The 22,094-nt window shown below is 37.8% G+C and overlaps 1 protein-coding gene across 1 annotated transcript; it reads right to left on the bottom strand.

The window, feature by feature from the left end:
* Nucleotides 1-12,931: 12,931 nt before the first annotated feature.
* Nucleotides 12,932-13,870, bottom strand: LOC116906951 (olfactory receptor 150). Its single transcript, XM_032909872.1, has one exon. The coding sequence runs from the start codon at nt 13,868-13,870 to the stop codon at nt 12,932-12,934; it is 939 nt and encodes a 312-aa protein (XP_032765763.1).
* Between the last annotated feature and the right edge of the window lie 8,224 nt (nt 13,871-22,094).

Raw genomic sequence — 22,094 nt, 5'->3', positions numbered from 1 at the left:
AGCAGTGAAACTGTTTTCTATATACAACAGTCTAGTGCACATGTGAACTCACAGTGGTTGTGTCAGGATGTTATACACGATCAGGCTAGACCAAACCCAAGCATGAAGGAGGGAGGTGGTCAAGAACTCCTAGGCCTAGAGGCATAAACCTTATGTGCACAGAGTGTCCTACATCCAGAAACATACTGGCAGCATTATGTGAAATTGAAAATATTTTAAAAAGAACACATTGTCATCCATGAAAACATACATATGAGCAACATCATTCTGACTAAGGAGGTTATGTTTAGGAATATACACACACACACACACACATGTATATATATATATATATATACATATATATATGTATGTATATATATACACACATATATATGTATGTATATACATATATATACATACATATATATGTATGTATATACATATATATACATATATCAAACAACAACTAGAAATAGAAGCTATTCATTTTAAAGAGAGTAGGAAGGATGTCTGGGAGGTTTAGGAGGAAGAAAGGGAAGGGAGAAATGTTATTATTTCATTATAATTTAAAAAATGAAAAGTAATAAAACCAAGACAAGACCAGGGATGCATCTCAGTGGTAGAGTACTTGCATACCATGTACAAGGCCATATGCTTAATTACAACACTACAAATAAGTAAAATAAAATAAAAAGATTACATGACATACAAACAAAGAGTTGAAGAAACAGAGTGTATTGACCTGAACACAGGACACAGTTTCCATAGTTTCCATATTCTCTGCTCCTTCCTTTCTCTCTTCACTTCCCACTCTCATCATTAACAAGTCACTTTTTCCTATGTTTCATGCTCTCTACTGCAAATGTGAGATATTGTATCCAAAATGGGCAAACTCATGCACCATCCACTGAGATTTGGCCGAATAATCCTATGGGTAGGCATGAAAGCCTATGTTTTTGGTTCTGCGTATTGGGTGGTGCAATACTCAGATGATCCTGGGAAGCCAGGCCACTTTAGAAATTTAACCCTATGTCTGCAACACTAACCTTTTCCAGGAAATAGTTTCATTTTTTAAGTCTTGCTTTCTCACTTGGAAACTGTTTATTTAATAAATCAAAATATGAGTCACCTGAAAAAAAGAACAAAGTGGAATCACCATACATCACTGGTGGGATTATAAAATAGTAAAATTTTCAGAAAACAATTGGGTAAGTCTCTTTAGTTAGCCATCTCCTACTGAGGATAATTATCCTGTTTTGTGCCAGTTCTATATGTTACTAAAGAAGGTTAAGAACATCTAATAGCTGTTATGGCTGACTCAAAATAAAACTACACTTTATGACCCCCAAATTAGTGATTATGTTTGGATTATTTTAGTTCATCTCTTGTGAAAGGTTGTCAAGAAATGAGACTCTTAAATGATAGCATTAGTTTAATACAGTAATGGTATTAGGAAAAATCAATCTGTTATCATATGTGGATCCCTAAAATAAGTATGATTTCAGAATGCTCTGTATATTCTAACATGTTTTGTCTTCATCCTTTATTTTTCAATATTACATAATGCAATGGGTTGGCCTTCATATGGTGTAGTCCCTGACCTTGGATATTCAAGCCCTCGGGTACTTCAGTAAATTTCTTATCATTATTGAGTACCTTATCTGTAGCATTTATTTATGGATGTATAACTTAAACAAAGACACACATCCTTCCATATTTTGACTCTTCTTGCTGGCAAACTGTTTTATCCATTCCTTTCTTTTCTCTCACAAGGCTACAAGCTTACATCAAGAGTCTGGTCCCATAACAGTGGCCCTGTTATCACTTGCCTAGTCATTGTGACTTTGGCAGTAGTTACAGAGTTCTGACCCACTCGGAATGACCAACTTCCCCTGCAGTCTGAGTCTTATACATTCTTTAACATCCTACTGATTTCCCATTCTTTGCTACCACCACCACCAGTGTGGTGGTACCCACTGTCTTTGGTGGAGAATTCAAATAACATTCCCTGTGTGACAGTTGTCTTAACATCTCTTGGATTTATCTTGGAGATGAATAGAGCATAAGAAAAAATAAAAAAATGGTTTTTAAAAGTATTGTTAAAGTATAATCAATACACTGTGATCTATATGTATTTAATCAGGTTAAATTTGATCAGTTTAAAAACACACAAACACCAATGATGCCACAAGCATAATCAGTACATCTTTCAATAACCAAACTTCCTTTTATCACACTGTGATTCTTGATTTGTTTCATCAAGATTATTAATATGGGAAATGCCCTGTTTTGAGTATATAATGCCATATTGTTGACTGTAGATATTATACAGTGTTGAGCATTTTGCAACTCAATTCATTTAAAATGTAGTAAAGACTAATAAACACTGAACATATTCACGCCATCCTCTGATAATCATTACTGCATTGTCTGCTTCAGTGGCTTAGAGTTACCTTATATAAGTAGAATCATTCAGCATTTTTCCTCTAGTGACTCGCTTATTTCATTTAGCATAGTATCTTGCAGATTTATTCATGTTTTTGGAAGTGGAAATGGCAGTATGCATTAGTGTAATAATTTTCATGTACAAACATGTGGATTCACAAAATCCTAACATGTAATAATAATTAAAAATGATTTATTAGAAGAAATGGTGTAGCTGAAATGAGGGAGGTGATAGGTACATATGAACAATACCTATATTTAACTATAGGGTTATAAATTATATTTCTCCACTGTCATTGAAGTATATTTGAAATTAGCTTACATGTAGTATGTCTGTAACTAGTAAAACAAAGACTGTTTATCATGTTTAAGAAAAGTACTGTAGTCTCTGAGATTCAGCTTGTGTTAACATCAAAATATCCCAGCACTTAACACACGTGTAAGAAGTTATTAGCTCCAAAACATGACTCAGCTGCCATTATGAAACTCATATCATGTCTTGAGAACAGAATTCATGAAGATCCCCCAACATTCTGGGCATGAGAAGATATTAGAACACATTGAATTCAAATACTCACTTTGTCTCTACTTGGAAACCAGGTGAACCTTACAGTAAATGATCCTTTCAGTGAAATGCTGCTTCAGGTTGTTGGCATGGAAAGTCTACGGTAAAATACTCTGGCTTCTCTTATACTTATGGGACAAAAATTAAAAGCTTATATTCTGAGTAGCTCAAATAACCATTCAGAACCCATTGCTAGGATCCTAACAGCTTCCTAAAGAACTTACAAGAGTGACCTTACTTTTACAGATGCTTTTAAAACATAAGAGCTGTCTCAAAAATATTTAGAAGGAAGCTCCTTTGAGATTGCTGCCCTTTGGGGTGAGCTGCTAGATAAGAGCAATTAAGATTTCCTGTCTTACTTTTTGTATGTTAAACTGATCCCTTGGGTACAAGTCTCTGTGTTTTGAAATTATCGCAGTGATTATCTTAAGGACTAGAAAGTAAGCCCCAGGAGACATAAGTATACGAATATTTTCTTTCTTTCTTTCTTTCTTTCTTTCTTTCTTTCTTTCTTTCTTTCTTTCTATCTATCTATCTATCTATCTATCTATCTATCTATCTATCTATCTATCTATCTATATGTCTATCAATCACCTATCTATCTTGTGTGTGTGTGTGTGTCTGTGTTTGTGTGTGTGTGTGTGTGTGTGTGTAGACATGATATAAAAGTCACAGTACGATTGTATTTTCTATTGTTTATTTTCTCATTTTCTCCTGTTTATTTTCCCCTTCCACTCAGCAGTTCCTGGAGTTGAGTTTTGGCTACTAGTTTGAATAGCAGCCATTTTTTTTTTTTTACCACTAAGCTGTTTCCCTGGTGTGAAAAAGGTATTTATGAAAATGCTTCCCACCTAAAAACAATCTAAAATGTTTGAGGCCATAGTGCCAAGATTTTTCTGTTTGTTTAATGTTTGAATAAATAAATAATAATTTCTGATTGTTGTTGCAGTTTACTCTTTTTACATTCCGTTTTCATTTTAAAGACAATTTAATATGTAAAAATAACAAGGGACTGAGGATGACTATGTCTTAAGTAATTTTGGAACTGTGTAGAAATTGAAGAATTAAATAAAAAATTAACTTTGCAGTCACTTTAGTCAACAAAATTCTTCATAAATTGTCTTCTGCTAACGTGTTGGGGGAGTATTCTGAAACACTGTTGCCAAAGACATGTGGTCAAAAAAAAATAAGTCAGTCAGTAGTAGAAACCATGTTTCTTGAAATGAAAAGCTTTATCATTAATAAATTAGCAGTGAGAGTAATTGCTGCCTGCACCCAGAGCTGACCCGGTCCCACACCTCTCTGTACCCGAATCCTGTGGGAGAAAGAACTGCACTCTAAGAAGTGCGGACAATCCTGAGAGCTCAGGGGACACCAGTGCGTTTTTTTCTTTCTCTCCATCTTTGTTAAATTGGGTATTTCTTATTTATATTTCAATTGTTATTACCTATCCCAAGTTCCACGCAAACATGCCCTTAACCCCTCCACCTCCCCTTGTATATGTGTGTTCCCCTCCCCATCCTCCTCCCCTTACTGCCCTCCCCCCAACAATCACGTTCATTGGGGGTTCAGTCTTGGCAGGACCAAGGGCTTCCCCTTCCACTGGTGCTCTTACTAGGCTATTCATTGCTACCTATGAGGTTGGAGTCCAGGGTCAGTCCATGTATAGTCTTTGGGTAGTGGCTTAGTCCCTGGAAGCTCTGGTTGGTTGGCATTATTGTTCATGTGGGGTCTCAAGCTCCTTCAAGCTCTTTCAGTCCTTTCTCTGATTCCTTCAATGGGGATCCTCTCAGTTCAGTGATTGCTGCTGGCATTCGCCATGTATTTGCTGTCTGGCTGTGTCTCTCAGGAGGGATCATCTGGTTCCTGTCAGACTGCACTTTTTTGCTTCATCCATCTTATCTAGTTTGGTGGCTGTATATGTATGGGCCACATATGGGCAGGCTCTGAATGGGCGTTCCTTCAGCATCTGTTCTAAACTTTGCCTCCCTATTCCCTCCCAAGGATATTCTTGTTCCCCTTTTAAAGAAGGAATGAAGCATTTGCATTTTGGTCATCCTTCTTGAGTTTTATATGCTCTGTGCAACTAGGGTAATTTGAGCATTTGGGCTAATATCCACTTATGGATGAGTGCATACCATGTGTGTTTTTCTATGATTGGGTTACCTCACTCAGGATGATATTTTCCAGTTCTATCCATTTGCCTATGAATTTCATAAAGTCATTCTTTTGATAGCTGAGTAGTATTCCATTGTGTAGATGTACCACATTTTCTGTATCCATTCCTCTCTTGAAGGGCATCTGGGTTCTTTCCAGCTTCTGACTATTATAAATAAGGCTGCTATGAACATAGTGGAGCATGTGTCATTGTTAGATGTTGGGGCATCTTTTGGATATATGCCCAAGAGAGGTATAGCTGGGTCCTCAGGTAGTTCAATGTCCAATTTTCTGAGGAACCTCCAGACTGATTTCCAGAATGGTTGTACCAGTCTGCGATCCCACCAACAATGGAGGAGTGTTCCTCTTTCTCCACATCCTCCCCAGCATCTGCTATCGCTGGAGTTTTTGATTTTAGCCATCCTGACTGGTGTGAGGTGGAATCTCAGGGTTGTTTTGATTTGCATTTCCCTTATGACTAAAGATGTTGAACATTTCTTTAGGTGCTTCTCAGCCATATGACATTCCTCAGCTGTGAATTCTTTGTCTAGCTCTGCACCCCATTTTTAATAGGGTTATTTGTCTCCCTGATGTCTAACTTCATGAGTTCTTTGTCTTCATGTCAAAAGTCTTGGAAAGATCAAAAATTCAAGGCCCATATCTATACATAGTAAAAGGAATACACAGCAAAGCGGTAGCCAACATCAAACTAAACAGAGAGTAATTTGAAGCAGTCCTACTAAAATCATGGATTAGACAAGGCTGCCTACTCTCTTCCTACTCATAAAATATAATACTAGAAGTCCTAGTCAGAGAAATTCGAGAACAAAGGGAGGTCAATGGGATACAATCTGGAAAGGAAGAAGTCAAAATATCATTATTCGCAGATGATATGACAGTATACTTAAGTGGCCCAAAAGTTCTACCAGAGAACTACTAAGCCTGATAAACAACTTGAGCAAAGTGGCTGGGTATAAAATGAACTCAAACAAATCAATAACCTTCCTCAACTCACAGGATAATCAGGCTGAGAAAGAAATTAGGGAAATGACACCTTTTACAATAGTCACAAATAACGTAAAATACCTTGGCTCTAATCCAGCAACTGAAAGATCTCTATGACAAGAATTTCAAATCTCTGCAGAAAGAAATTGAAGAGCTCAGAAGATGGAAAGACCTCCCATGCTCATGGATTGGCTGAATTAATATAGTAAAATTGGCCATTTTGCCAAAGCAAACTATAGATTCAACCAACAGATTAAATGCAATCCCCATCAAAATTCGAATGCAATTCTTCATAGATGTAGAAAGAGCAGTTTTCAAGTTCATTTGGAATAACAAAATACCCAGGATAGCCAAGAACCTCTAGGGGAATCACCATCCCTGACCATAATCAGTACTACAGAGTAATAGTGATTAAAAACTGTATGGTATTCATATAGAGACAGGCAGGTAGATCAATGGAATAAAATAGAAGACCCAGAAATGAATGCACACAACTATGGTCACTTGATTTTTGACAAAGGAGCTAAAACCATTCAACGAAAAAAAGATAGTATTTTTCAACAAATGGTGCTGGCTCAACTGGAGGTCAGTATGTAGTAGAATGTAAATTGATCCACTCTTATCACCCTATACAAAGCTTATGGTGAAGTGGAAAAAAGACCTCCATGTAAAATCAGATACACTCAAACTAATGGAAGAAAAAGTGGGGAAGAGCCTCAAACACATAGACACTGAAAAATTCTTGAACAATACACCAATGGCTTATGACCTAAGATCAAGAATCGACCAATGGGACCTCATAAAACTGCAAAGCTTCTGTAAGGCAAAGAACACTGTTGTTAGGACGAAACGGCAACCAACAGATTGGGAAAAGATCTTTACCAATCCTACAACTAATAGAGGGCTTATATCCAAAATATACAAAGAACTCAAGAAGTTAGACCGCAGGGAGACAAATAACCCTATTAAAAATGGGGCTCAGAGCTAAACAAAGAATTCACAGCTGAGGAATGCCGAATGGCTGAGAAACACCTAAAGAAATGTTCAACATCTTTAGTCATAAGGGAAATGCAAATTAAAACTAACCCTGAGATTCCACTTCACACCAGTCAGGATGGCTAAAATAAAAAACTCCAGCGATAGCAGATGCTGGGGAGGATGTGGAGAAAGAGGAACATTCCTCCATTGTTGGTGGGATCGCAGACTGGTACAACCATTCTGGAAATCAGTCTGGAGGTTCCTCAGAAAATTGGACATTGAACTACCTGAGGACCCAGCTATACCTCTCTTGGGCATATATCCAAAAGATGCCCCAACATCTAACAATGACACATGCTCCACTATGTTCATAGCAGCCTTATTTATAATAGCCAGAAGCTGGAAAGAACCCAGATGCCTTTCAACAGAGGAATGGATACAGAAAATGTGGTACATCTACACAATGGAATACTTCTCAGCTATCAAAAAGAATGTCTTTATGAAATTCATAGGCAAATGGATACAACTGGAAAATATAATCCTGAGTGAGGTAACCCAATCACAGAAAAACACACATGGTATGCACTCATTGATAAGTGGATATTAGCCCAAATGCTCGAATTGCCCTAGTTGCACAGAACACATGAAACTCAAAAAGGACGACCAAAATGCAAATGCTTCATTCCTTCTTTAAAAGGGGAACAAGAATACCCTTGGGAGGGAATAGGGAGGCAAAGTTTAGAACAGAGGCAGAAGGAACACCCATTCAGAGCCTGCCCTACATGTGGTCCATACATATACAGCCACCAAACTAGATAAGATGGATGAAGCAAAGAAGTGCAGTCTGACAGGATCCGGATGTAGACCTCTCCTGAGAGAGACAGTCAAAATATGGCAAATACATAGGCGAATGCCAGCAGCAAACCACTGAACTGAGAGTGGGACCCCCGTTGAAGGAATCAGAGAAAGGACTGGAAGAACTTGAAGGGGCTCGAGACCCCATATGAACAACAGTGCCAACCAACCATAACTTCCATGGACTAAGCCCAAAGACTATACAAGGACTGACCCTGGACTCCAACCTCATAGGTAGTAATGAATAGCCTAGTAAGAGCACAGTGGAAGGGGTAGCCCTTTGTCCTGCCAAGACTGAACCCCCAGTGAATGTGATTGTTGGGGGGAGGGCGGTAATGGGGAGAGGATGGGGAGGGGAACACCCATAGAGAAGGCAAGGGGGAGAGGTAAAGGGGATGTTTGCCTGGAAACCTGGAAAGGGAATAACAATAGAAATGCAAATAAGAAACACCCAAGTTAGCTAGACCAGGCAAATAGACCTTAGCAGAGAGGACTCACTAAAACAAATCTCGTTTTCTCTGATCATCGCTGGCCACACTGACTACAGTCACACTGTATTAGTAAGTATCTACTCATCATATTTGCTTATGTGCTGCTTATCCCTCAGCCACCATGGTCAACCAAGTCTCACAACTGCATATAGATGCTACCCCAGCTGCTTCTCTGTCTAGTCACCCAATCTCATCTCTCTCATAAACACCCCATGTTTTTAAGTTCTATCACCACCTCCACCCCACAGTAACAACTTATTATGTATACAGCCCCCAACTGCAGAAATATAACCCTAACAACAAGCTACCTAAAATAATTCAATGAGAACATCAAGTCTCGGGATACTTCTCCAAAGCCATAGCAGTCATAATTGAACACAACTAGCATACCACAGTGTTGTGGTTTGCCCAGGAGTTATCTGTATTTTGATGCTAATTCCGCTGCCCCAAGGATGGCTACCTAGTCAAGTACTCAGGACTCAGGGGACTTCCTCAGGACCTTCTCCCCATTCAATTTGTAAAATACAGGTGAGTGCAAGTACAGGATAGAGTGAGGCCTGTCACTGGACAAGAAGGAAGGATGGGTGGGAGAAAAGTTTAAGGGAAGAGGAGGAGAGAAGAGGAGAGAGGAGGAGAGGGTAGAGTAGTGCAGGACAACATGGAAGCTGACATTTAGATTCCACGCTGTACCTTTACATGTTGTTATGAATGTTCTTAAGGGATTGATGTGTACATGTTTAGGTGGGCAATTATGTCTTATCAATTGGATCAGAGGTTATTGGGTGGTGTGTTGTTTCAAGTAGTGATTTAAGTGTAATAGAATGTGTGGCAGCTAGAGACACGGGGCCACCACAGAATTGGGATGCGTGCTTCTGGTAAGATATCTAGCAAATATCTTGGGGTACTGTGGTGCTGGACCTAGTGGGGGATAAAAGACAGCATTTTATTTTTATAATTTTACAACAAAATACACAACTACATTAGAAATGCAATTAATCCTAAAAGGTAACCCAGAAAAATTTATGGCAACTAAATAATACATACACCCAGTAATACTTAAATCTTGTGTGCCCATAAATAAGGGAAGGGTTTAATTCAAATGCTAAGTGACCCATTCACTAATAAATCTAAAATAAATATTATCTGTTGTTATTTCCCCATAGCATTTAATTATGACTAAGGACATAAAAAAATCATTGCTGTAATGTAACTATGAAAACACTAATGACAAGTATCTCAATAAAATACCAATTACTCGACTTATCAAACATATTTTTCTTGTTCTCCTACCTCCATTTAATATTTTAGCATGATGAAAAGTTTGGTTTCTCCTTAGGTATTTGCCTAATCCTATAAATCATCACCCGTCTATTCCTGGCTATATATTAAAATCTGACACAGTAACAGCGCTCTCTCATCTGTTCTTCATATTTGCCAATGTTTTACTGACCCTAGTTTACCAACTCAGGGGAAGAATGAAAGCTTTCATGTCATGCAAGCCATATATCAAGTGTACCTACATTTTGTGATGTGGGATCTCCTCTACTCTTGAAATTAACCAAAAATAAAGCACATTACTTTGTTTCATAGGGCTTAATATTTGGATCACCATGCTAATGCCAAAATTAATATAGTCTGCCTACAGCTAACAATAATGACTATGGATACAATGCAATGAACTGTTTTCTGCGGACTTTCTTTAAACACACACACACACACACACACACACACACACACACACACACACACACACACACACACACACACTATTCTCCATCTAAAGACCAATACTCCACCTTGCTTTTCTGCAAGTCTAGAAAAAGAACACTTGTTACTCTTATAATTTAATTCCTAGAACACATTTCATATTCACAGTTGTCCAAAACTCCAATTCTAGGGGATCTGGAGTCTATGTAAAGCAAGCATATATGTGATGCCCATATGTACATGAAAGTAACGCACTTAGATAAAAATAAGGTAAATGTAATTTTAAACATTAACAAAGAAACATATCTAGTACTATAAATGCTTTCTTATTTGTATGTATTAATTAAATTGAAGATATCATATAATGGCACACTGATTCTATTATATATCAAAAAATCAAGTGCCAAGAAGAGTTTATTTCTTTTGGAATTATTACCCCCATCATTTTCCAAAGACCTTCAGATATTAAAGTATTGCCAATTCTCTCCTTTTCCTCTAGAACTGGAAAGAATACTCCTACTGCTGAATCTGCCATAGAATTGAATCATAAAATAGAAATAGCAAGTTTATAATCAACTGAAATCTTCATTTGTGCTGGATGGTTTTTACAGTGCTAGAAGGTATTGATGTTACTAGAGGAGAGCTGTAATCATCATTCTTTCCCAATTTTTAATACTATGCTTCCTGTCAAGACATGCTTATTGGACCAATAAAAGCTCAGACAAAATGAGAATAATGAACCATCTTCTTGCTAGACTTAACAATCATTCTACAAAATGAAACTCATATCTTGCCTGATTATCAGGATAAGAATTTATGACTATGCACATAATTGTCCCTGAGGTCAAAACTACTAGTATTATTCTGCTAAATGGACACAGTATTCAATCAATTCCAATAGGCTTATCATTACCCCAATAGATTAAATCACCTCTTGACCCTCATCCCTCAGTGCCATAAATACTGATTCTAACATGCAAGAAAAAAGAGACTGCTCTATCTTTAGCGAATCATATAAAACACACTTCACCTACTAACAAGGCTCAAATTTTCTAGCAGAAGACGGGGAAGAAAGAGGCTAAGAGCTAGAGGTGATGAATGACTATAAGGAAGCTTTATCTTTGGTTTCAGCATGAGAGCTGTTTGTAACAATATTCATAAAGCCCATGCCAGACCAAACTCCAGTGTGGAGAGGGAGAGTGAGAATGAAGTTCTGCTCCTAGCTGAGGAGCTATTAGAAATTGATGACTTCTGTGAGAGAATCAGTTATCTCTAAGAGTGTAGTCCCTGGTAAGTGGACAATGCTCTAATTGAATATTGAAGTAGCATAATTTGCTTTCGACACATTTTTGAAACATATAAAAGGATACTGCATTGGTTTTATAGGGAAGGGAATGGATCTGGGTAGAATAAGGGTGGTATGATAAATAATATGTACAAAATTCTCAAATGTGTGTGAGAATTTATTAGGGGAAATTTTGTTTGTTTTTTAGATATGGAATATGACTAGTACTCGCCATTAATTAGAAAACAATGCTCCAACTCTAAATTTTTACATGAATTACTAAATGATAGTTTAATACTTATAAAAATGTTCCTTATGAATATGAGATTTTATAATGTGAGTTGAATAATAATATTATCTCATTGTCATGGGGGAATTTAGTACATAATTATCAGGAGCTAGAATTTTCTACTGCAAACATTTTTTCATTCCATATATTTTCATACCAGTGTTTGCTCTCCCTCTTCTCCACCAAATTTTCCCCACCTCCTCCCACTCCCTGTTTCACAACTTTTATCTCTATGTCTTTAGAAAATGAATGGGAAAATAAAATAACAGCACCAACACCACTTAAAAAAATCCAGAAGAAAAAAGAAAGGAAGGAAGGGAGAAAGAAAGAAAGAAAAGAGAATGTACAGCAGGAGAAACGTGTTCATGCAAGCACACATATATACACAAAGAAATCTAAATGAAAACAGGAAATTATAATATACAAGAAAAGACCAGTTAAATGATGTTTAAAAAAATCCAAAGATATCAAAACGAGACAAAAAGATTTCCAAAAATATGACTGAGTTTGTATTGTGTTGTTCAAATATTTGTCATAGCCCCAAACTTGGATTGAGAAACCCGCACAAATCTGTGTCAACTCAATTAGTCATGTATGTAATTAGAGTATGACACATTTTTGTGTTATTTAATACTCAATAAGAAATTTACAGCTTTTATTTCCCAATGTTCCCTAATGTATATCTACACAGTTATTAAAACTTCCATATCACTTTTGTATTTTTGTGAAAATTATTTATTTCAGAAATGAAACTTTCAGAGGGCTGGGTGGTACAATTCTTTGAAAAGTGCCAGATAGTCAAGATATTCAGAATATAAAAAGATATGATCACACATTTTTATTCCCCAAATGGACTAAGTAACCTTAGCTAAAAGAGCTATGTTCTATGCATATAAAGAAAAATGAACCATAAATTGATTTGATGGATTTAAATATGTGTTTATAGGTTTTACAGGTTGCCCTTTATGGGTTAACTCTTGGACATTCAAAAAATCCTTTTTTTTTCTTGTGTTAAAAATTTGTAAATCCATTCCTCCTTGACAACCATTTTTCCCACCAAAATAATCACATACTAACAATAATCTCATGACTGAACACACATTGTTGTCTCTGGACACTTTCTAAAGCAAAACACCTAGATATGGTGTATTTTTGCTGTGGTAAATATTTCTTTATACATGCAACTTCCTTTTTTGAAATATCTTATTTAGAGCAAGTTTGACATCCCTGTTCCTCAGGCTGTAGATCATGGGATTCAGCATGGGCACAACAGTAGTGTAAAACACAGAGGACACTTTGCCTTTGTCTTTGGAGCTGACAGAGAAGGGCTGTAGGTACATGAATGCCAGGGAACCGAAGAAGACAGAAACAGCACAGAAGTGGGAGCTACATGTGCTGAAGGCTTTGAATCTGCCCTCAGTGGATTTGATACGTAGGATGCTAGCAATGATGAAGATGTAAGAACCCAGGATGGTCAGGGTTGGAATAAAGATATTGAAAGCACTGAGACACAGGAGTACTACCTCATTGACGTAAGTGCTGGAGCAGGCAAGCTCCATCAATGGGAAAAGATCACAGAAGTAATGGTTTATTATATTAGCCTTACAGAAAACCACTCTTAGCATGCAAAGGGTATGAATTGCGGCTCCAACGAAGCCCATACCATACACCCCACCTACCATCCATGAACAGACTTGGTAAGACATGGTGACATTGTAGAGCAAGGGATTACAAATGGCAACATAGCGGTCATATGCCATTGCTGCCAACATATGACATTCAGAGATAACAAAAGCAATGAAGAAGTAGAGTTGGGTCATACATTCCTGATAGGAGATGACATTTTTTGTTGTCACAAAGTTCACAAGCATTTTGGGGGTGATTATAGTGGAATAACAGAGGTCAATAAAAGATAAACTGCTGAGGAAGAAGTACATGGGGGTGTGCAGGTGAGAGCTGAGCAGGATCAGGATGATCATGCCCAGGTTCCCCAGTACTGTAAACAGGTAGATCCCAAGGAAGAGGAGGAACATGGGCAGCTGCAGCTCTGGTTTGTCTGTTAAGCCAACAAGGATGAACTCAGTCACTCTGGATTGATTGTCCTTTGCCATTTCTTCTTGAGAGTTCTATTTAAGAAGTTTAAAAAAAGGAATTATATATTTATTGTGCTTACAGACATTGAAATGTAATTAAGTCTTTGGAAACAGATATCACCAATTCTCTGGCAATAATTTTTGCATATTAGATGGTAAAATAAAAAGTGATCGCTTAATTTAAGAAATATGCAAATGACAGGAAGATCTAAGCCATCTGCATCCATCTGTGTTCAATTGCAGAGGAGTATGATCATGTTTCACCTCAAACTCTTGAAGGATAGGTATTATTACTTTGATTTTATCCCTGAGGACTCTATGTCCTTTGCTTATAATACTCTTATCTACCTTATACATGAAGATTTCATATTAAATATGTATATCATTCACAAGAACTCTCAACCAATACTACTGGATGACTCACAGGGAATTTTAATTTACAAATAAAATAAAAATTCCTTGTACCTTTATTCTGTATTGAATCTGAGATTTTATTTTGGCAATTAGTTGAATAAAAATAAGATATTTTAATGTATGAAAAAAACATGAAGTTTTGTCTTCTTATAAATAATAGTGTTCTATACAGAAAATTGTAAATGACAAACATACACAAACCTATATCTATTGAAGTACTGTATAAAGTTAATGAAAATATACAAAGCAAGATCAACAAGAAACTCAAAAATCATAAAATTTACTTCAAATGTGTAATTTTGTAAAGCTCTTGTGAGTGAGAGAAATGTAAGCCACAGTAGTTAAAAGGAAGTAAAGAGCTATGTAAATGGAATTCAAAGATTTAGCATTGCTAAAATGAAAAAATCTAAAAAGTCACATAAATTCAGCACAATGGCTATGAACTTACAACTCTGTTTTTGTAAATATTGATGCACATATCATACAATGCCTCAAGAATATGTGGCACCCGGGAAAATCAGAGAAAATTAGAAAGACAGGACTAAAGTTAGAGATTTTACCTTTTCTAACTTGGAAATTGTTTTAAGCTTTACAATATCAATATCATGTCATATTTCCTTAAGCTTAAATGCACAAATCAATGAAATGAAATTGATATTGTAGAAATGTCACATCTTCACATCTATGAAGAAATAAATCCATATAAAGATTTTATGACATTCTAGTAGTCATAGTAATTTTTCAACATATGGTATTAAAATAATTAGATAGCTTCTTTTCATCGATAAAATAATCAAAAATGGGAACTGGAAATAAACATAAGAGCCAATGATATAACAATAATGTTGCTGTAGTTGTTAATGTTGTAGATAATGATGATGGTGATGATGATGAAGAAGATGATGATGATGATAAACCAACAGACTAAATCATTGCACATTTGGAATTGATGAGTCTTTTGGTAAGGGGCCCAAAGCAGAGACAATCATACAAAATTAGTAAACTGAGCACTATTAAAAAATATAATTGTGCTTTAAAAATTACAAGGTATATCTTGAAAAGATGAAATATAGAATGAGAAAAAGGTTCAAGAAATATATATGAAGAAGAAATTCTAAGTAGTGTACAAAAGAACACACAGGATATAACAATTGAAAGCACAATGATTCTATTTCTAATGGTCAAAAGGTGTCAGTAGCCATTCCTCCATTGGGAATACACACATGGACAATAACCACCTAGCACTCTTGGCTATCACTGGCTAATAAGGAACTTCAAATAAAAATCACAATGGAATAGCATTTCACACAAATCATGAAGTTACAATAAAAAGACAGTATTGCCAACGGGGTGAAAACATTATCATTATGACACATTTCTCCTGGTATTTTAAAATGTTGTATAATATTTGGAGAACAGCCTTGTTTTAAAAACAAAAAGCTTGGGTTTTTAGCTGGAGCCCCAACCTCGCTGATCCCAACCCACAGCTCATTGCTCCCAAACCCCTTGGGAGAGAGAGCTCACCGCCCAAACAGGTGGGCACTCCTGAGACTGCAGAGCGGGAGAGACCACCAATACTGCCTACCCCTGCCCACATCTCTGACCAAGGAGGAAACTGTATAGGTCCTCTGGGAACCAGAAGATAGGGGCACTTGAGTGGCAGGTCCCCTGCAGTCCAGACACCTTCCGGACCTGAAGGGACCCGGTCAACAGTTCTCTGCACCCAAATCCCGTGGGAGGGAGAGCTAAACCTTCAGAGGGGCAGACACGCCTGGGAAGCCAGAAGAGACTACACTCTGCCCACATTTCTGACTCCAGAGGAAAACACCTAACGCCAACTGGGACTCCGGTGCACAGGGGCTCAGGGAAAAAGCAGCACAGGCCCTCCTGGTTGCCGCCCTGACAGAGAGCTCAAAAGCAGCCCCCCACGAGCAAATTGAGCCATGGGACTACAGGTAAGACCAACTTTTCTGCTCCAAGCGACCTGCCTGGTGGACTCAGGACACACAGAGGCAAAGTTCCTCTGGGACTGGACACTTCCGGTTTTTAGCTGGAGCCCCAATCTTGCTGATCCTGACCCACAGCTCACTGCTCCCAAACCCCTTGGGAGAGAGAGCTCACTGCCCAGACAGGTGGGCACTCCTGAGAGTGCAGAGAAGGAGAGACCACCAATAATGCCCACTCCTGCCCACATCCCTGGCCCAAGAGGAAACTGTTTAGGGCCTCTGGGAACCAGAAGATAGGGGCACTCGAGTGGCAGGTCCTCTGCAGTCCAGACACTGCCCGGAGCTGAAGGCTCCCGGTCAACAGTTCTCTTCACCCAAATCCCATGAGAGGGAGAGCTAAACCTTCAGAGGGGCAGACACTCCTGGGAAGCCCACATTTCTGACTCTAGAGGAAAACACCTAACGCCATCTGGGACCTTGGTGCATGGGGGCTCTGAGGAAAAGGCAGCACAAGGCCCTTCTGGTTGCTGCCCTCATGGAGAGCTCAAAAGCAGCCCCCCACAAGCAACATCAGCCGTGGGACCACAGGAAAGACCAACTTTTCTGCTCCAGGAGACCTGCCTGGTGGACTCAGGACACAGGCCCACAGGAACAGTGGAAGACCAGTAGATAGGAAATACTACAGGCCGGAAAGCAGAACACACTGTTCCCATAACTGGCTGAAGGAAAACAGGTCTACAGCACTCCTGACACACAGGCCTATAAGACGGTCTAGCCATTTTCAGAAATAGCAGAACAAAGTAACACCAGAGACAACCTGATGGCGAGAGGCAAGCGCAAGAGCCCAAGCAACAGAAACCAAGACTACATGGCATCATCAGAGCCCAATTCTCCCACCAAAGCAAACACTGAATATCCAAACACACCAGAAAAGCAAGAGCTAGATTTAAAATCACATTTGATCATGACGTTGGAGGACTTCAAGAAAGACATGAAGAACTCCCTTAGAGAAATGGAGGAAAACATAAATAAACAGTTAGAAGCCTATAGAGAGGAATCACAAAAATCCCTGAAAGAATTCCAGGAAAACACAGTCAAACAGGTGAAGGAATTAAAAATGGAAATAGAAGCAATAAAGCAAGCACAAAGGGAAACAACCCTGGATATAGAAAACCAAAGGAAGAGACAAGGAGCCGTAGATACAAGCATCACCAACAGAATACAAGAGATAGAAGAAGAACCTCAGGAGCAGAAGATTCCATAGAAATCATTGACACAATGGTCAAAGATAATGTAAAACGGAAAAAGCTACTGGTCCAAAATATACAGGAAATCCAGGACTCAATGAGAAAATCAAACCTAAGGATAATAGGTATAGAGGAGAGTGAAGACTCCCAGCTCAAAGGACCAGTAAATATCTTCAACAAAATCATAGAAGAAAACTTCACTAACCTAAAGAAAGAGATGCCCATAAACATACAAGAAGCCTACAGAACTCCAAATAGATTGGACCAGAAAAGAAACTCCTACCGTCACATAATAGTCAAAACACCAAATGCATAAAACAAAGAAAGAGTATTAAAAGCAGTAAAGGAAAAAGGTCAAGTAACACATAAAGTTAGACCTATCATAATCACACCACACTTCTCACCAGAGACTAAGAAAGCCAGAAGATACTGGACAGATGTCATACAGACCCTAAGAGAACACAAATGCCAGTCCAGGTTACTGTATCCAGCAAAACTCTCAATTAACATAGATGGAGAAACCAAGATATTCCATGACAAAACCAAATTTACACAATATCTTTCTACAAATCCAGTGTTACAAAGGATAATAAATGGTAAAGCCCAACATAAGGAGGCAAGCTACACCCTAGAAAAAGCAAGAAACTAATCATCTTGGCAACAAAACAAAGGGAAGAAAAGTACAAAAACATAATCTCACATCCAAATATGAATATAACAGGAAGCAATAATTACTATTCCTTAATAACTCTCAATATCAGTGGTATCAACTCCCCAATAAAAAGACATAGATTAACAACCTAGATACGCAATGAGGACCCTGCATTCTGCTGCCTACAGGAAACACACCTCAGAGATAAGGACAGACACTACCTCAGAGTGAAAGGCTGGAAAGCAATGTTCCAAGAAAATGGTCGGAAGAAGCAATCTGGAGTAGCCATTCTAATATCGAATAAAATCAATTTTCAACTAAAAGTCATCAAAAAGATAAGAAAGGCCACTTAATATTCATCAAAGGAAAAATCCACCAAGTTGAACTCTCAATCCTAAATATCTATGTTCCAAATACAAGGGCACCTACATACATAAAAGAAATCCTTCTAAATCTCAAAACACACATTGCACCTCACACAATCATAGTAGGAGATTTCAACACCCTACTCTCATCAATGGACAGATCATGGAAACAGAAATTAAGCAGAGACATAGACTAAGAGAAGTCATGAATCAAATGGACTTAACAGATATTTATAGAACATTCTATCCTAAAACAAAAGGATATACCTTCTTCTCATGACCTCATGGTACTTTCTCCAAAATTTACCATATGCTACAGTAAAAAACAAGCCTCAACAGATACAGAAAGATAGAAATAATCCCATGGTCCTATCAGACCACCATGGAATAAAGCTGATCTTCAGTAAAAATAAGGAAAGAACATCCATATATATATATGGAAGTTGAACAATGCTCTACTCAGTGATAACCTGGTTAAGGAAGAAATAATGAAAGAAATTAAAGACTTCTTAGAATTTGGTGAAAATTAAGGTACCACATATCCAAACTTATGGGACACAATGAAGGCTGTGCTAAGAGGAAAACTCATAGCTCTGAGTGCCTGCAGAAAGAAACAGGAGAGAGCATAGATCAGCAGCTTGACAGCACATCTAACAGCTCTAGAACAAAAAGAATCAAACATACACAGGAGGAGTATAAGCAGAAAATAATCAAACTCAGAGCTGAAATCACCCAAGTCGAAACAAAAAGGACTATACAAAGAATCAACAGAACCAAAAGCTGGTTCTTTGAGAAAATCAACAAGATAGATAAACCCTTAACCAGACTAACTAGAGGACACAGAGAGTGTGTCCAAATTAACAAAATCAGAAATGAAAAGGGAGATATAACTACAGAGTCAGAGGAAATTCAAAAAATCATCACATCCTACTATAAAAGCCTATATTCAACAAAACTTGAAAATCTGCAGGAAATGGGCAATTTCCTAGACAGATACCAGGTACCGAAATTAAATCAGGAACAGATAAACCATTAAAACAACCCCATAACTCCTAAAGAAATAGAAGCAGTCAGTAAAGGTCTCCCAACGAAAGAGAGCCCAGGTTGAGATGGGTTCAGTGCAGAATTCTATCAGGCCTTCATAGACGACCTCATACTAATACTATCCAAACTACTCCACAAAATAGAAACAGATGGAGCACTGTTTCTACCACAATTACTCTTAACCTAAACCACACAAAGACCCAACAAAGAAAGAGAACATCAGAACAATTTCCTTTATGAATATTGACACAAAAATACTCAATAAAATTCTGGCAACCCGAATCCAAGAACACATCAAAACAATCATCCAGGCTTCATCCCAGGCATGCAGGGATGGTTTAATATACGGAAAACTATCAATGTAATCCACTATATAAACAAACTGAAAGAACAAAACCACATGATCATTTCATTAGATGCTGAGAAAGCATTTGACAAAATTCAACACCGCTTCATGATAAAAGTCCTGGAAAGAATAGGAATTCAGGGCCCATACCAAAACATAGTAAAAGCCATATACAGCAAACCAGTAGTTAACATTAAACTAAATGGAGAGAAACTTGAAGCAATCCCACTAAAATCAGGGACTAGACAAGGCTGCCCACTCTCTCCCTACTTATTCAATATAGTTCTTGAAGTTCTAGCCAGAGCAATCAGACAACAAAAAGAGGTCAAGGGGATACAGATTGGAAAAGAAGAAGTCAAAATATCACTATTTGCAGATGATATGATAGTATATTTAAGTGATCCCAAAAGTTTCACCAGAGAACTACTAAAGCTGATAAACAACTTCAGCAAAGTGGCTGGGTATAAAATTAACTCAAATAAATCAGTAGCCGTCCTCTACAAAAAAGAGAAACAAGCCGAGAAAGAAATTAGGGAAAGACACCCTTCATAATAGTCCCAAATAATATAAAATACCTCGGTGTGACTTTAACCAAGCAAGTGAAAGATCTGTATGATAAGAACTTCATGCCTCTGAAGAAAGAAATTGAAGAAGACCTCAGAAGATGGAAAGATCTCCCATGCTCATGGATTGGCAGGATTAATATAGTAAAAATGGCCATTTTACCAAAAAAAGCGATCTACAGATTCAATGCAATCCCCATCAAAATACCAATCAATTCTTCAAAGAGTTAGACAGAACAATTTGCAAATTTATCTGGAATAACAAAAAACCCAGGATAGCTAACGCTATCCTCAACAATAAAAGAACTTCAGGGGGAATCACTATCCCTGAACTCAAGCAGTATTACAGAGCAATAGTGATAAAAACTGCATGGTATTGGTACAGAGACAGACAGATAGAACAATGGAATAGAATTGAAGACCCAGAAATGAACTCACACACCTATGGTCACTTGATTTTTGACAAAGGAGCCAAAACCATCCAATGGAAAAAAGATAGCATTTTCAGCAAATGGTGCTGGTTCAACTGGAGGTCAGCATGTAGAAGAATGCAGATCGATCCATGCTTATGACCCTGTTCAAAACTAAATCCAAGTGGATCAAGGACCTCCACATCAAACCAGATACCGTCAAACTAACAGAAGAAAAAGTGGGGAAGCATCTTGAACAAATGCGCACTGGAGAAAATTTCCTGAACAAAACACCAATGGCTTATGCTCTAAGATCAAGAATCAACAAATGGGATCTCATAAAACTGCAAAGCTTCTGTAAGGCAAAGGACACTGTGGTTAGGACAAAACGGCAATCAACAGATAGGGAAAAGATCTTTACCAATCCTACAAATGATAGAGGGCTTATATCCAAAATATGCAAAGAAATCAAGAAGTTAGACCTCAGGGAGAAAAATAACCCTATTAAAATTTGGGGTTCAGAGCTAAACAAAGAATTTAGAGTTGAAGAATGCTGAATGGCTGAGGAACACCTAAGGAAATATTCAACATCTTTAGTTATAAGAGAAATGCAAATCAAAACAACCCTGAGATTTCACCTCACATTCTGATTTAGTCAGAATGGCTAAAATCAAAAACTCCAGAGATAGCAGATGCTGGGGAGGATGGGGAGAAAGAGGTAAACTGCTCCATTGTTGGTGGTATTGCCGACTGGTACAACCATTCAGGAAATCAGTCTGTAGGTTCCTCAGAAAATTGGACATTGAACTGCCTGAGGATCCAGCTATTCCTCTCTTGGGCATATACCCAAAAGATGCCCAAACATATAACAAAGACACATGCTCCACTATGTTCATAGCAACCTTATTTATGACAGCCAGAAGCTGGAAAGGACCCAGATGCCCTTCAACAGAGGAATGGATACAGAAAATATGGTACATCTACACAATGGAATACTACTCAGCTATCAAAAACAATGACTTTATGAAATTCATAGGCAAATGGATACAACTGGAAAATATAATCCTGAGTGAGGTAACCCAGTCACAGAAAAACACACATGGTATGCACTCATTGATAAGTGGATATTAGCCCAAATGCTCGAATTACCCTAGATGCACAGAACACATGAAACTCAAGAGGGATATCCAAAATGTGAATGCTTCACTCCTTCTTTAAAAGGGGAACAATAATATCCTTGGGAGGGAATAGGGAG

This window comes from Rattus rattus, chromosome 8 (genome assembly GCF_011064425.1).
Source record: "Rattus rattus isolate New Zealand chromosome 8, Rrattus_CSIRO_v1, whole genome shotgun sequence".
Lineage (NCBI taxonomy): Eukaryota > Metazoa > Chordata > Mammalia > Rodentia > Muridae > Rattus > Rattus rattus.
This window is presented reverse-complemented; position numbering and strand designations above follow the sequence as displayed.

What these genes read in the sequence shown, in the direction of transcription:
- LOC116906951 (XM_032909872.1), bottom strand. Translation starts at nt 13,870, where the DNA reads ATGGCAAAGGACAATCAATCCAGAGTGACTGAGTTCATCCTTGTTGGC.